The 13,959-nt window shown below is 46.5% G+C and overlaps 1 protein-coding gene across 3 annotated transcripts; it reads right to left on the bottom strand.

Moving 5' to 3' along the window:
- Window positions 1-8,285: 8,285 nt before the first annotated feature.
- Window positions 8,286-12,290, bottom strand: LOC123399162 (serine/threonine-protein kinase D6PK-like). Of its 3 annotated transcripts, none has more exons than XM_045093591.1 (3): window positions 12,034-12,290; window positions 9,972-10,935; window positions 8,286-9,538 (listed from the first exon to the last, which is right to left on the bottom strand). In XM_045093591.1, exons 2-3 carry the CDS (start codon window positions 10,835-10,837, stop codon window positions 8,671-8,673), a joined length of 1,734 nt encoding a protein of 577 aa, XP_044949526.1. In that variant the 5' UTR covers window positions 10,838-10,935; window positions 12,034-12,290; the 3' UTR covers window positions 8,286-8,670. The 3 variants fall into 3 exon arrangements, with proteins under 3 accessions (XP_044949526.1, XP_044949528.1, XP_044949527.1); XM_045093593.1 differs by lacking the exon at window positions 12,034-12,290 and adding an exon at window positions 11,532-11,671; XM_045093592.1 differs by lacking the exon at window positions 12,034-12,290 and adding an exon at window positions 11,213-11,578.
- Window positions 12,291-13,959: the final 1,669 nt, after the last annotated feature.

Below are 13,959 nucleotides of genomic sequence, written 5' to 3'. Positions count from 1 at the left end.
AATCTCTTGAAAGACTTATACTCCCTTCGTCTCGAATTGCTTGTCATCAAAAAAAAAAATAGAAGTATTCAGATCTAAAATGCGTCTAGAAACATCTATTTTTATGACAACTAATTTTGTATAGAGGGAGTATTTAGGAACGCGGACGGTATGCTTAACTCTTGTTTTGCTCTTTTCACACATGGGGATAGGTTAGAGATTTGATACTTTGGTTTAGCAAGAAAAGAAAAAGGATATCATACGAATTTCCCAGCAGCACACCTCGAACAATTGTCGCTCTTTCCTACTCCCTCCGTCCTAAAATAAGTGTCTTAAGCTTCGTACAATTTTGTACTAGAGCTAGTACAAAGTTGAGACAGATATTTTGAGACGGAGGGAGTATTTGGGGCGGCTCGGCTATACCTATACCTGGTCATGGTTGTCTGGCCCGAAAATTAAGGACCAAGCATAATTATGTCATTGGGTCGGGATCGGTCCTAAAAATTTAGCCCGGCAGTCGGGTCACGCTGGATTCGGGCTACTAAAAAAACCGATTTCTACCGTAGTCAGGGTAGGTTGATCGGACCGTGGCAGGCTTTTTTGGAGTTAGACTCCAACCAGGCTCGGACCCGATTTATTAGGCCCAATGATCAGGCCGGGCCGGGCTCGTGCTTCGGGTTTCAGCATCCGCCTTGTGTTGGCACGGCCCGGTGCGACATATGCCCAGGTACGGCTATACCTGTGATGGGATTAGAGGGGAGCTCCTACCGGAAAATCCTATTTGCCGCTTTGTGTGAGGCGGTGTCAAGGCTTCGCACAGAACGGCGGGGATTGGGCTGGCCCACATAGCAGGTAGCGAGGGTGTTGTGCTTGGTTTTGGGAACCTTCTAAAGGATCCTTTTCCGGTTTTGGGAAACTTGTTTTTTTTCATTTTTTTTGTTTTTCTGTTTCTGTTTTTGTTTCTTTTTTCTATTTATGTTTCAAAATTGTTCTGGATTTAAAAAAATGTTTTGGAATTTGAAAAAATGTTTTAGAATTTTAAAAAATGTTTTGGAATTCAGAAAAATGTTCCAGAATTTTAAAAAATGTTCTGAAATTTAAAAAAATGTTCAAGATTTTGAAAAAATGTTTCGGAATTTTTACAAATATTTCGGATTTTAAAAAATGTTCAAGAAATTGAAAAAATGTTCCAGAAAATAAAAATGTTCCGGAATTTGAATTAATGTTGTGGAATTTGAATAAATGTTGCGGAATTTGAAAAACTATTCCAGAATTTAAACAATGTTCCAGAATTTGAAAATATGTTCCACAATTTAAAAGAGGTTCCCGTATTTAAAAAATATTATGGAATTTAAAAAATATTTCAGAATTGTAAAATATGTTCCGGAATTTGAAAGATGTTCCCGAATTTGAAAAATGTTCCAGAATTTGAAAAAAATGTTCCGTAACTATAAAAAATATTCCGTAAAAAATGTTCCCTATTTTAAAAATAGTTCATGTTTTCAAAAAATATTTTAATAAATTCGACGTTTGTACTGGGGCGGCCCAGTCCGGGGTCGCCCTGTGCGAAGCCCCGAATGATTGCCGCAGTGAGCAGCGATTTTGCGGCACGGAAGCACTGCAACGCGCAGGGGAATCGTCCCAACTGGGCTAGCCCAGCTTTTTTTGTTTCAAAAAAATCTAATATTTGTTCCTTTTTTCTGTTTCTTTTTTTCATTTATGCTTATTTCCTTCCTTTTTTCCTTTTTCGGTCCGATCTTCTTTCTTTTTTCCATTTATTTTTGTATTGGAAGCAAAAACATTTTCTGAATTTAAAGAACAGTTTCTAAATATCGAGAACATTTTCTGAATTTATGAATGAAGTTTGAAAAATGACAAAAAATTTAATTTGGAAATTTGAAAAAGCAAGGACATTCGAAAATTAAGAAAATATATAAAGCACGAACATTTTTTAAATCTTGAGAACAAATTTTCAAATCGAGGACAAATTTTAAAAATCATAAACAAATTTGAAAGTGCATAAAATTTTCTAAAGCTCAAACAGTTTTTAAGATCTTGATAAAAATATTTTGAAAAGGAGAACAACTTTGAAAAAAAGGAACAAATTTGAAAGGGTGAACAAATTTTGAAAGCATGAACATTTTTTGAATCTTGAGAACAAATTTTGAAACCGAGAACAATTTTGAAAAATCCTGAGCAAATTTGGAATTGCGAACAATTTTTTAAAGCATGGATATTTTTTAAATCTTGAGAACAAAATTTGAAAAAGAAGAACAATTTTGAAAAACCCGAATAAATTTTTACAGCACAAACATTTTTTTAATATTGAGAACAAATTTTGAAACCAAGAGCAATTTTGAAAAATCCTGAACAAATTTGGTAGCGTGAACAATTTTTTAAAGCACGGACATTTTTTGATTCTTCGGAAAAAAAATTGAAATGGAGAAAAAGATTGAACAAACCCGAACAAATTTGAAAGTGCGAACAATTTTCAAACTTGAGAACACATTTTGAAAACTGAGAACTATTTGGAAAATTTCCGAACAAATTTGAAGCGCGAACAATGTTTTAAAGCACAAAGATTTTTTAATCTTTAGAAAAAAATTTGGAAGCCAAGAACAATTTTGAAAAATCATGAACAAATTTGGTAGCAGAAATAATTTTTGATAGCATGAACAATTTTTTAATCTTGAGAACAAAATTATGAAATGGAGAAATTTTTGAAGAAACCCGAACAAATTTGGAAGCTGGAACAATTTTTTAAAGCATGAATATTTTTTGAATCTTGAGAACAAAATTTTGAAATGAAGAACTATTTTGATGAAACCCGAATAAGTTTGGAAGCGTGAACAATTTTTTAAAGCACGGACATTTTTTAAAGCTTGAGAACAAATTTTGAAACCGAGAACAATTTTGAAAATCCCCAAACAGAATATTCCGAACGAGACCTCATAATTTCGTGGGTTCACAGCTTCCTTCACAAAACGACGAATAGGATATTCCAGATGAGAGCTCTTAATTTCATCGTCTCCTCGGTGTGGGTCATGCGTCGTTGTGCGACTTGGGCCGAGAGGTTGATTCACATCAATGTTGTTTTCTCTCAATAAAAGGTTGCTTTGTCTTGAAAAAAGAAAACTTGAATCATGTGCCACCGCTTAAAAAAAATCGTTGGTCCTACTAGTTGGACTAAGATATTCTCTATTTCTTCGTTGTTGATCTCTGGATTCTTGAGCACAATGTTTTTCTTGTTCGATGCTAAAGAATTAGACGGTGCTTCTCCTTTGGTCTCATCTATACCTTCAATTTTAGATAAAAAAGCACGAACAACTAGCAAATTTCATGAGATCAATAGGTCAATGTATTTTTCTTCCAAATACCAAAAATTGCATCCATCCTACACACATTATTGAGTAAATAATAAGCTATCGAAATTGCATCAAGCAAAGAGCAAAAGGCCGAACGAAAATTGTACCCCATCGTTTTTGCACTTCACGAACGCCCAACCGGGATTTTCCGGCCTCCAAGAAACGCGTCGGACGATCTGCAACGAGCAGTCGTCGCACTGTATGAACGACAAAGGTGAGCCGGGAAGCTTTTGGGCCAATACCGAGCCAGGGCGGCGGCCAACCTGGCCTTACCGGCTAACCTGCGACGGGTCAAACCCAAGAGGTAGAGGCGAATTGAGCGCTTGCATGTGGCACCGAGGGATTGCCCGGACCTGATGGACCGGCACTCGGCCAGTGCATGGCAAGTGCAGTCCGTTGACGGTCAGATTGGCCAAATCTCGCCGACAGGATGCACAAAATTTCGCCAAATCCAACGCCGACGCAGATCCACCAATAGGTCTCCCACACCGCGACGAAGGAGGAACTCCGCTAGTGGATTCTTTGTTGGATAGTTAGGGTGGCCCGGAGGAAATGGGGTCGTCAGCCTAGGGTTTGTGTGCTTATGGACGACGGATGAGGCGGGAGGGGATAAGAAGAAGAGAGTATGACATCGACTAGCGGGCCAGGGGAAGGAGCGCGCGGGTGAAGCGCTTGTCCGCTTCGTGCCCTTGACGATGCAAATGACGTCCAAATTTATGTCCAGAATGGGTTGCAAGCGCACGAAAAACAGACGTGCATCCGTTTGGGTCGGCGCATTAGGCCGAATTTTTTTTGTCCCCCGCAGTTCAAATGGATGCATAAGGACGAAATGGTCTGACGCGTTGAATTTGTTTCAACTCGTAGCCACACGCACTAGCACCTCCTTCTATACGGAACACGGCTAGGCTTTACCATCCTCGGCGACGACGCGCTCTGGTGAGGAGTCACACCGTCATAAATAGCCTTCCTCAACGGATGGTGGTGGCTTGACTTGTCTATGAGGGTGATGTTTCTGAGTGGCTACCCAAAAGTAGTTTTCGGTTGATATTTTTCCCCCAGCTTGAACTTTCCAGCAATGGCGCTCCCAGCCAGAAGAATTTCCAACACGACGCACAGTTCGTCATCATCACCTCTCCGTGCCAGCCATCATCGCTATCCCTAATCACATAGCAAGCAACTCCGACTTTGTCATCCAACAAAGTATTACGTTTTATTGTTGTAAATCAGATTAAATAAAAATTTGGTAACTTGGGCTCGATTCAGGGGACAAATAACTCATCTCAAGCTGGTTCGCAAGCGGTTGATGGAAACAATGATGTCATGGTTTCAAGCGAGGAGAATGACGTCACTGGAAATGTTGATGTCGATGAGACCGTTGACGCAACCAGCCATGTTCAAACAACACGATAACATTAGACTATAGGTGTTTGTGGACTTCTGTATCCGGTATGGCTTAGGAATGAGAATACATGTGGTGGTAGTTGCAAGTTGATGTATTTTGCTAGTATTGTTGTAGTTGGCAGGCCCTTTTGTGGTTGGTACTATTGTAGCCTTGTATATATATGTATGAAACTGATGATGATATATGTGTATGAAACTGATGATGATATATGAAGTCTGATATTGTCACATAAATCCATTCTTATATGGTTTCTAGGAAATAATTCAACATTTGTAGAATCTGGTCCTGTCAGGAATATAAAATAAAAAAACATGATGCAACAGTGACGGCCAGCATGTTGCTTTCCTGCCAGGAATATAAAATAAAAGAACATGATGCAACAGTGACGGCCAATGGCCCACAGGAATGCATGCACGTTGCATGAGATCCAATTCTTTCCTGACGGTCATTCCTCACAAGCGGATGACAGGAATAAGTATTTTCAGGATAGGATAAATCTGACGGAGCATTTCTTTCCTGTGAGTCAACTGTCAGGGATAACCGTCAGCGATAATATTCCTGTGCGCCGACCGTCAGTCATATAGATTTATTCCTAGCAGACTATGGCTTATTTTCCTGACGGCCTTAACCCCTTTCCTGTCGGCTGCTGGCCCACACGCTTAGTCGCATTTCTGGTAGTGACGGTCGTCGATCCAACCCATGTCGCACAGGTCATACGAAGTCATATAAGATCCGCGACAAAACTCAGCCATCTGCGATAAGACAGTGCAACTCCATCTCTCACAAAAAACTACAAAGAACTTTATAAGATGCCGTGAAAGACCATCAAATTAATCACCTGTTGCCCGTTAATGTTGTCATCAGGACCGTTCCACCACAGCTCCCACTTCTCAGCAACAAACGAGTCAAGGCACTATCACAAACACAACAAAGAGGCGGCTACCTCAACCAATGGCACGTCCCCAATATTTCTCACCCCGGCCACCATTGCCCCAGAAGCCTTGACGCCAATGTCAACTCCTTCTACTGGTCCGACTTGCCGATGTGCAACTCCCAAGATGAAGCACTCAAGAGGGAAAACGTTACCAAGGCGTCGCCAACATCCAATTGTGCATGATCTAGGTTTCCCACGGAGCTCCAGCCACAACGAGATCCATGTTGTAGAGGTGCGAAAGCAATGCCACAATGCCTCCAAGAAGGTCAACAAACCTTTTTTCGAAACACAGTTAAAATTTGTCTCATCGATTAATTAAGAAGAGAATTGCCCAGTTAATTTAGGAAAAAAACGGGCGAAAACCTACACAAATGAAACACAGACTAACTACTCACATGGTAAGTAATCCCACAACCGCATCATCGCCCCTACCAAACTTTTCGATTGCACAACATCCACAGAAACTGACACTGCTACTATACCAAGTGAATCCTCACAATAACCCTCGACACAAGACATCAAGCACCCCCAATCCAAGAGGCTAGGCCAAGAGACCAAAGATCACCCATCAAGCAACCAGAGACGCCTTGCTTATGACACCTCTCTTGCCTTTGCTCACCTTCTTTTGTTTGTCCCTTATTGACGTTCCCGTTAGGAGGCAAGCAAACGACCTGCCCAAACCAGGTCTAACAACCTCCACGCTAGCGAGCAAGTCACAGAGGTCCTTCGCGAAGAGAGCATCTGGATTTGAAGTAGGTGCCAACACACCTAGCTCAGCGGCCATGCCACTCACAGGCATCACCTGCTCGATAGTCGCAAATGAGGGGAGGACAGCAACATCTGAAGCTCCGTGCTCCATGACTAACGTGTGACGCACAATGAACTTAGGCGAACGAGAGATAGCAACACCAAAATCACCACTCTCCTCGACATCAAGTATCTGGCTCGACTCCATGGGTGATGTTGGCGGCAAAGCCACACTCGAGATCTCGTGAGGGTCTACTCGTAGTTGCTCGACAGAGGTAGAACCGGGCCCCCACACAACTCCCGAAGCTCACGCATAACCTTTAGCACCGGAGTCACAACCACATCATTGTCAAGTCCCTCAGAGGCTAACGGCGATGAGTTGGCTCTAGCACGAGGGGAGAAACGACCATGAAGCTCGGCACCCCTCTCGACCTAGAAGCTGCGATCGGTCACACCCAAAGGACGCAACATATGAGTAGTATGCAACACAAACAACGCCAGGGAGAGCCTGCCCATAGTAGCCTCAACTTGCTCGATGAAGCTCTCCATCCGCAGCACCCAACCTTTCATGGAGTCAACAACATCATGCAGAGGTTGGGCCATTTTCTTAAGCTGGAAGGAAGCCATACCAAGGAGTTCAGAACGCAACAGCTCAACCTGCCTCTCCAAAGCGGGCCCCATCGAGATATCCGCTGAGGCCATAGAGCTAGCAGGAGCAAAAACGATCAATGCCCAAGAATCACAGCAAAATGTCTACAAGAGAGGCGGGGCTTCGTTCTAGACCTTGTAAGGAGATGGAGATTGTTGGTGCTCGACGGGGAAGCGGGGCAATGGTGACACGGCAAGACTTCCCAAGAAGCTGAGGGGACGCAGGCATTGCGGCACTCACACGCTCGATGATCATTCTCGAGGCATGGATAACACCTAAAAGGATCTCAACAAGCCGTTGCACGGTGCCTAGGAAAGAGACATCTGCAACATCTACCATGAAGCTAAGCAAGGATGGGACGGGGAGCGGATGCAAGGGCACATCTACCATGAAGCTAAGCAGGGATGGGACAGGGAGCGGATGCAAGGGCTATGGATGTATGGTGTTGCCCGTTGCGCCGCGACGACGCCTTCTGCCAACCTCCGCACATAACCGCATCACATGCCACACCCTGTTGAGGAGCCGAAATTGAGGGTTTGATAGCCGGCGGTGGCATGGGTGAGGCCATCTCATCATCATCATCCTCGTCTTCTTCATCATCGGTAAGGGGACACCACAAAACAGGTCGCTCCAAGTCATCGGTAAGGGGACACCACAAAACAGGTCGCTCCAAGTCAAGACCCGGCATACTGCCGACAAGGGCTGGTGACGGCGTCACTTCCACGGGAGTCGTCGATTACGCTTCAACGGCAACGGGAGTCGTGGACGGCGCTTCAGCAGCAGCAGCCGAGGGTGACTACGGGGCTTCCACAGGAGTAGCATCGGCAGGAGTCGGGGACGGCTCGCCCACAGCAGCGGTTGAGGTTGACGACGCGTCTCTTACAGGAGCAACGTCAGCAGGCCGTCGGCATTCAACAGGCCTAAGTCAGTGCATCAGAAATATAATGCTGGCGATGCGTCTTCGGTTCTGAAAGTTCATCTCCAGCCGAGAGAGAGGTCCAAAATCTCGCTGAAGCAAGAATCCAAATCCCTCACATACATGATGAAGAAACATACTTACATACATGATGTGAAAGTATAAACCACTCCTCTCCGCATGTCACAATCAACAATCATATCCATACAACAGGAATACCTGGTGCTGGTGAGATGGTAACAGCTGCATTGTCTGTTAGCATGAAGGTATCAGCAACACTCAAAGCAGCAGAATAAGCCATGCGAAGCGAGCGATAAATGGATGAAGAAACATCAGTTACAAGGTACAAATAGCGGTTACATTCGACAGCCTGAACAGGCGCGCTCCTTCAAACCCGCTCAGGAGCCACCGCCACAATGCGGTTTCCGAAAATCGCAATTAACATGCATAGAGAGAGTAATTGACTAAAGAGAGAGCTAACAAGTTCAATGGCAGAAAAGGAAAAAGGAAAGAAAAAAACTTGGGGAGGAGGCTCCAGAAAAGAGCATACAATCTACAACAAATGAGAGTACCTTCCCAGGCCAAGAGGGGGGAGCTCTACATCTTTCTCTTTCTGTGGCGCCTCAGCTCAAATGCGCTGCTGTTCCGGAGGATCCATAATGCACCACCAAAGAGAGGCTAGAAGAACTCAAACTCTAGGTAGTTGTCCGAGCCCTTCTGGTTGGAGGCTGGCGCGACCTTCCCGTTTGCCGACGGGGCCTGCTTCGGGCGACAGTCCAGCTCCACAGGTTTGGGTATGTCTGGAGGGCTCGCACATCTTATCAGGGCCCAGTTCACACCCTCAAAGAAGGGGTGCTGCTTTATCTCCGTGGCTCCGCGCTTGTGGCCGAGCCGGTGTTGCGGGTCCTTGACCAGCAGTCCCCTTATCATGTCTCTTGCCGAGAAGCTCACTAGCGGGGACTCTGGGAACCGCAGGGGCTGACCGACGACGTTGAAAAGCGTCGCCCGGTTGCCTGAACCCTTGAAAGGGGTCTTTCCAAACAGTAGCTCGTACAAGAATATGCCGAAGGTCCACCAATCCACCGCGCTGCCATGGCCTTCCCCTTTCACTATTTCTGGGGCCAGGTACTCGTGGGTGCCGACAAAGGACATGGACCGAGCATCAGTTGGCTCGGCGATCATCTCAGGGAATAGGTTAACCTGGTTCGCGATGTCTGGCTTTGGCTTCTCCTTCTTGGACTTTGACTTGGACTTGGATTTCGAGAAGAACCGAGGACCAAAGCATGTGGTTGGAACAACACATGATGGCTGAATGCAAGCAGGCTGGACGCAGTATGCTGCATTATTCCTCTGCAGCGCGTCTAAGCCAGGATTTGCACCCCTGATCACGGTTGGGCTAACTGAACAACGAAGAGAGAGGTCAAAATCAGTCAGCATGATGTGCCCATCCTCCCTGACTAAGACATTTTCTGGCTTGAGATCACGGTATATAATCCCGAGCATATGCAGGTACTCCAATGCAAGGAGCACCTCTGCTACATAGAACCTGAAACATCAAGAGAGAAAACAAAAAAATTGAGTCAAATCCTTTGTCAGCATTCAGCACAGCTTTGATAGGCAAATTACAATCTCCCCCAAAAAACATATGCCTATGACAACACATGAAATCCAACAATGACCCACTTGTTATAATCATAGCAATGCATAAACTGTACGCTATCAGCATGGGACACATCAGTTTTCTACGGCATACTGCACCTTCCCGATTCTAGTGTACACAATAAACATACTACAAATTAGAATGTAAAAGAAAATTATGTATGTCATATGCAACCCGACTATGGCGATGTGAAGTTCAGCCTCAAAAATAATGAAATGATGTTGCAGCAGACGAGACACATGATAAAATACCTAACAAAGAATGGTACTATAAACAAACCATTCATGACAATGCATAATTAGCAAGGGGAAGTGCATACTTTGCTGCTTGCTCTGAAAAATGTTTTCCAGACTGCCTTTGTCGAAGGGTGTGCAAGTCCCCTCCAGGGCAGAACTCCATAACCAGACATGAAAACTTGTCCGTCTCAAAATGAGTATATAGGGTTGGCAGAAATGGATGATCCAGCGACTGCAGTATCTCCCGCTCGGTCTGCGCCCGGAGCAGCTTCTTGCGACTAGCCAGAGATGTTTTATCCATCACCTTCATTGCAAAGTGACTCTTGGTACCACTCAATTCAGAGAGATACACACTTCCGATATCACCAGAGCCCAGTTTCTTAAGCAGCCTGAATTGGTTCAGACCAAGAACGCCCTCCCTGGATTTGACCACTTGGATGGCCTCCCACCTCGAATCATTCCCTTTGTGCGGCTTTGTGGTGGCACTGCTCATGCTGCTGCAGGAGCTCTCATCACTCAAGTCACTACTTGCACTCACACGGCACATGCTGCTCTTGCCACTCTCGGTGAAATCTCGGCCACTCGTCTTAGCACTACCGCTGGTCTTACCCAGACTATTTGTCCCATCACTCACTTTAGCTGAAGCAAAGCTATCACTGATACTACTCTTTTGCGAAGACTTCTTTTCTTGATTCTCATTGGAATCAGAGTTCTTGATCTCTTTTGACTCATCAGATTCTCCCTCTGGAGCTAGTGGCACATCCAGAACCTCAGAGTCTGGAGAGAGGTCCGGAGTATCCTTGTCCAGCACAGGAGCTGGAGATTCTTTCTGCTGGTCCGGCTCCCCCGAAATCTCCTCAGCAGCAGATCGCTGCCTGTCATCTTCCCCCATTTCCACTGGCTTTGCCGCTTGCTCTGGCATACTTTGGGAGGCAGGTTTGGAAGACATGAACTGAGCAAGCGGTTGACCAGAATCACAACAAGCGCCCAGTCAGTGCTCACTGCTCAGTATAACAAGGCTGACTGGGCGATTCGCAACCTCCTAACCTGCAAATCAATTTGCGGAGACAGGGTATCAGCACACCAATAAAATAACTAGGGTTTGTTCGTCGGCAACAGTTATAGTATCAATTCACCGAAACAGAACCGGAAAGGGGATCAGAAATATTCCAGGAAATCCAAACCACCAGGTAAAATCGACAGAAACAACAACCTAGACCGGACAAGCCGAGCAGAAAAGAAAGAAATCGCCACACAGAAAGAGAAAGGGGAGGGGGGAATCTTTCTGAGGATCCTCCATCCATGAGAGAGACCAGGAAGTCACCTGCAGACAGGCTCACACACAAGCTACTAGTACAACTGAGCGCTCCGCAGATCCATCCACCCGGCCGCCGCCCCTGCCACCCCGCCGCATCCCAAAAGGCGCCGCGCCAGAGAAGAGAAGAGAAGGGTATGGGAGAGAAGAGAGGGGAGAGGGCAGAAAGAAATCACAACCGGAGCTGAGGCAGCATCTCCCACAAAAATAGGGCGGAGTGGGCCAGAACCGCGGGGATTAATAACAAAAGGGAATCTTTAAGATATCCCCAAAGGAAAGAGGCGAGGGAAGGGAAGGGAAAGGGGGAGGAAGGAGGGAGCATTGCAACCTGGCACAGCTGCGAGCTCGTCACAAGGCGCGCGCGCACATCCCTTTGCCTTTCCCTTCCCCTTCCCGCAAAGGAAGAAGCAGGCAGGCAGGCATGATGGGGCGCGCGCGCCATGGATCATATGAGCCACAGCGCGGCGGCAAGCACACATGCGGTGTCGCGCGTACGTACTACAAGGCATGACATCCACATCCACATCCACATCCACATCAGGGCATGGGGGGGCGCTCACTCCAGCGTAGCGCCCCCATTGAATGCAAGCGAGCAGGCAGGCAGGCGAGCAACGGAAAGAAGGAAAGGGAACGAGGGGGGAAATGTTTTTTTAATAATGAATGAAAGGGGGGGCGGGATTGGATCTGGAGAGTGATGGGCGGCGCCGCGGATCAAGAAGAACAAGCGAGCGCCCACATCCCTGCACCACCTGAGGAAAATGACGCCGCCCCTAAATCCCTAGAATCAAGCAGCAACGGCGGGGCCGTGGCCGGGGAGGCGGCGTACGTACCTTAGGAGGAGCGCGTGGCGGCGGGTCGGGGGAGAGGGGACGCTGCGGCGGCGGCGGCGGCGGCGGCGGGATATTCCTCGTCTCCGCCCATGTGCGTGTGCGGGCGAGCAATGGCGGAGGGAGGGAACTGGATGGAGGTGGGGGCGGGCGGAGTGGCGAGAGTACTAATTGGTGTGGGGATTCATCCGGGCAAGGAAGGGGGAGGGAGGGAGGGAGAGCTGCTGGCGCTGGGTCAGTGTGGCTGCAAAGAGACAAGTGCTTGTGGGGGAAGGGAAGGGAAGGGTCAAAGATGATGGTAGTGGTGAAAAGCTGGGCTTTTGGGGCGCATAAACTAGAGACTAGAGAGCGGTTGATGATGATGATGGTGGTGGTGAGTAATTAAATTTAAACCTCCCTGGCTGGGGCTGGGTTAGGGTGGGTGGGGGGTACGGCGTGCAGGGCGTGGTCTCCCTCTCGCTCGCCCTTTTTCCCTCGGACCGAGACGAGACGAGACGGGACTCCCGTGCCCAACGTCCCCTGATGTGGGCTATGGTGCTGGAGATCTGGAATGGCGGTGGAGGTCCCTCCCATCCTGACCGTCCGCTCTTGTAATTAGGGTTCCAGGGGGGGTATTTGTGCGCGTGCTGTAATTCTAATTTGGAAGCGTTGATCTAAAAGTTTGCACTGCTGTAGAAACAGGGTCATTCGACCAATGCGATAGGGCCTATCCATTCGTATCAGGGAATCGTTTTCCACCCGCGCCCCGGTCGTCCCTCGCGCGCAGCCCCTTGTAACATTTTTTTCACCCACGTGTTTCACTGGTCAATGGATGCAACATTTGTCGTTCAAATTTGTAGCAACCAGCATCATTTTTGCTGCAAGCATTTTTTTACTATTTTTTGTTCCAGTAAAAAAACTGCATATACGTTTGGTTGCAACTTCAGTTCGTCGGATTTTTCGTTTTTTTACTTTTGCTACAACCATGTTATTTTTTGCTACAACCGGCATCATGTTTTGCTGCAACCGTTCACTAAAAAAGTTGCATACACGTCACCTAAATATTTGCTACAACCGGCGTTTGACTTTTGCTACCACATACCATCAGCTTCATTTTTTTGCTACGATCACGCAGATATTTTTTTTGCTACAAATTTTATTTTTTGTTGCAACCGTTGAAAAAATTGCTGTATCGCATCGAAATTTTGCTGCATAGAAGAAAAAATGTTGCATGCGGATCCAACGGTGCGGACGCGCGGGGGTTGGTGGATCCTGCGGCCCGCGCGCGGCCGGCCGAAAGTTTGGGCCGCGCGCCGGCGCAGATCACTCCCCTTCCTATTATGTTATAATTCCTCGATGGTTGAACACTTTTTTCATCATTACTTTTCATAATAAATTACTTCCTCCGTACGAAATTACTTATCACATAAATAAATAGAAATAAAGTATTTAAAACTAAAATGTATCTAGATACATCCATTCTTATGACAAGTATTTTGAACGACGGGAGTATATAAAAAAAAGGAGTTGATAGAGCACGGAAAATGCAAAGGAAGAAGAAGGGGGGTGCCATCATATTCCATTGTCCTCGCGAACAAGAGGTTGCACTTGCACGAGGAACATCGTCACCATAGACGAGGGCTCCAACCAGACGAGACCATCCATGATGCCTTGACGCTATATGCGTAGCCCAAGAGCAACGGGCAACCGAGTCCACATTCATGCAAAGAGCCACATGCAATCGAGGCTACAACAACAACAACACCGTGTGTGAAGCCTAAGGGCATCAAGGAGCAGAGTCCACACCTAGATCGCTTCACCATGCACACCTACCATCAATATCGTAAAAGGTAAATTTTGGCACCACCAGCACGAGCAGGGAAGGAGAGCTATGACAGCCACACACGAGCCACTTGTCTCTCCACGACGCCAGCCAGCCGACAAGCAGAG

This window comes from Hordeum vulgare, chromosome 5H (assembly GCF_904849725.1).
Source record: "Hordeum vulgare subsp. vulgare chromosome 5H, MorexV3_pseudomolecules_assembly, whole genome shotgun sequence".
Lineage (NCBI taxonomy): Eukaryota > Viridiplantae > Streptophyta > Magnoliopsida > Poales > Poaceae > Hordeum > Hordeum vulgare.
The sequence above is the reverse complement of the archived record's forward strand: the minus strand, read 5'-3'. Positions and strand labels throughout refer to the sequence as shown.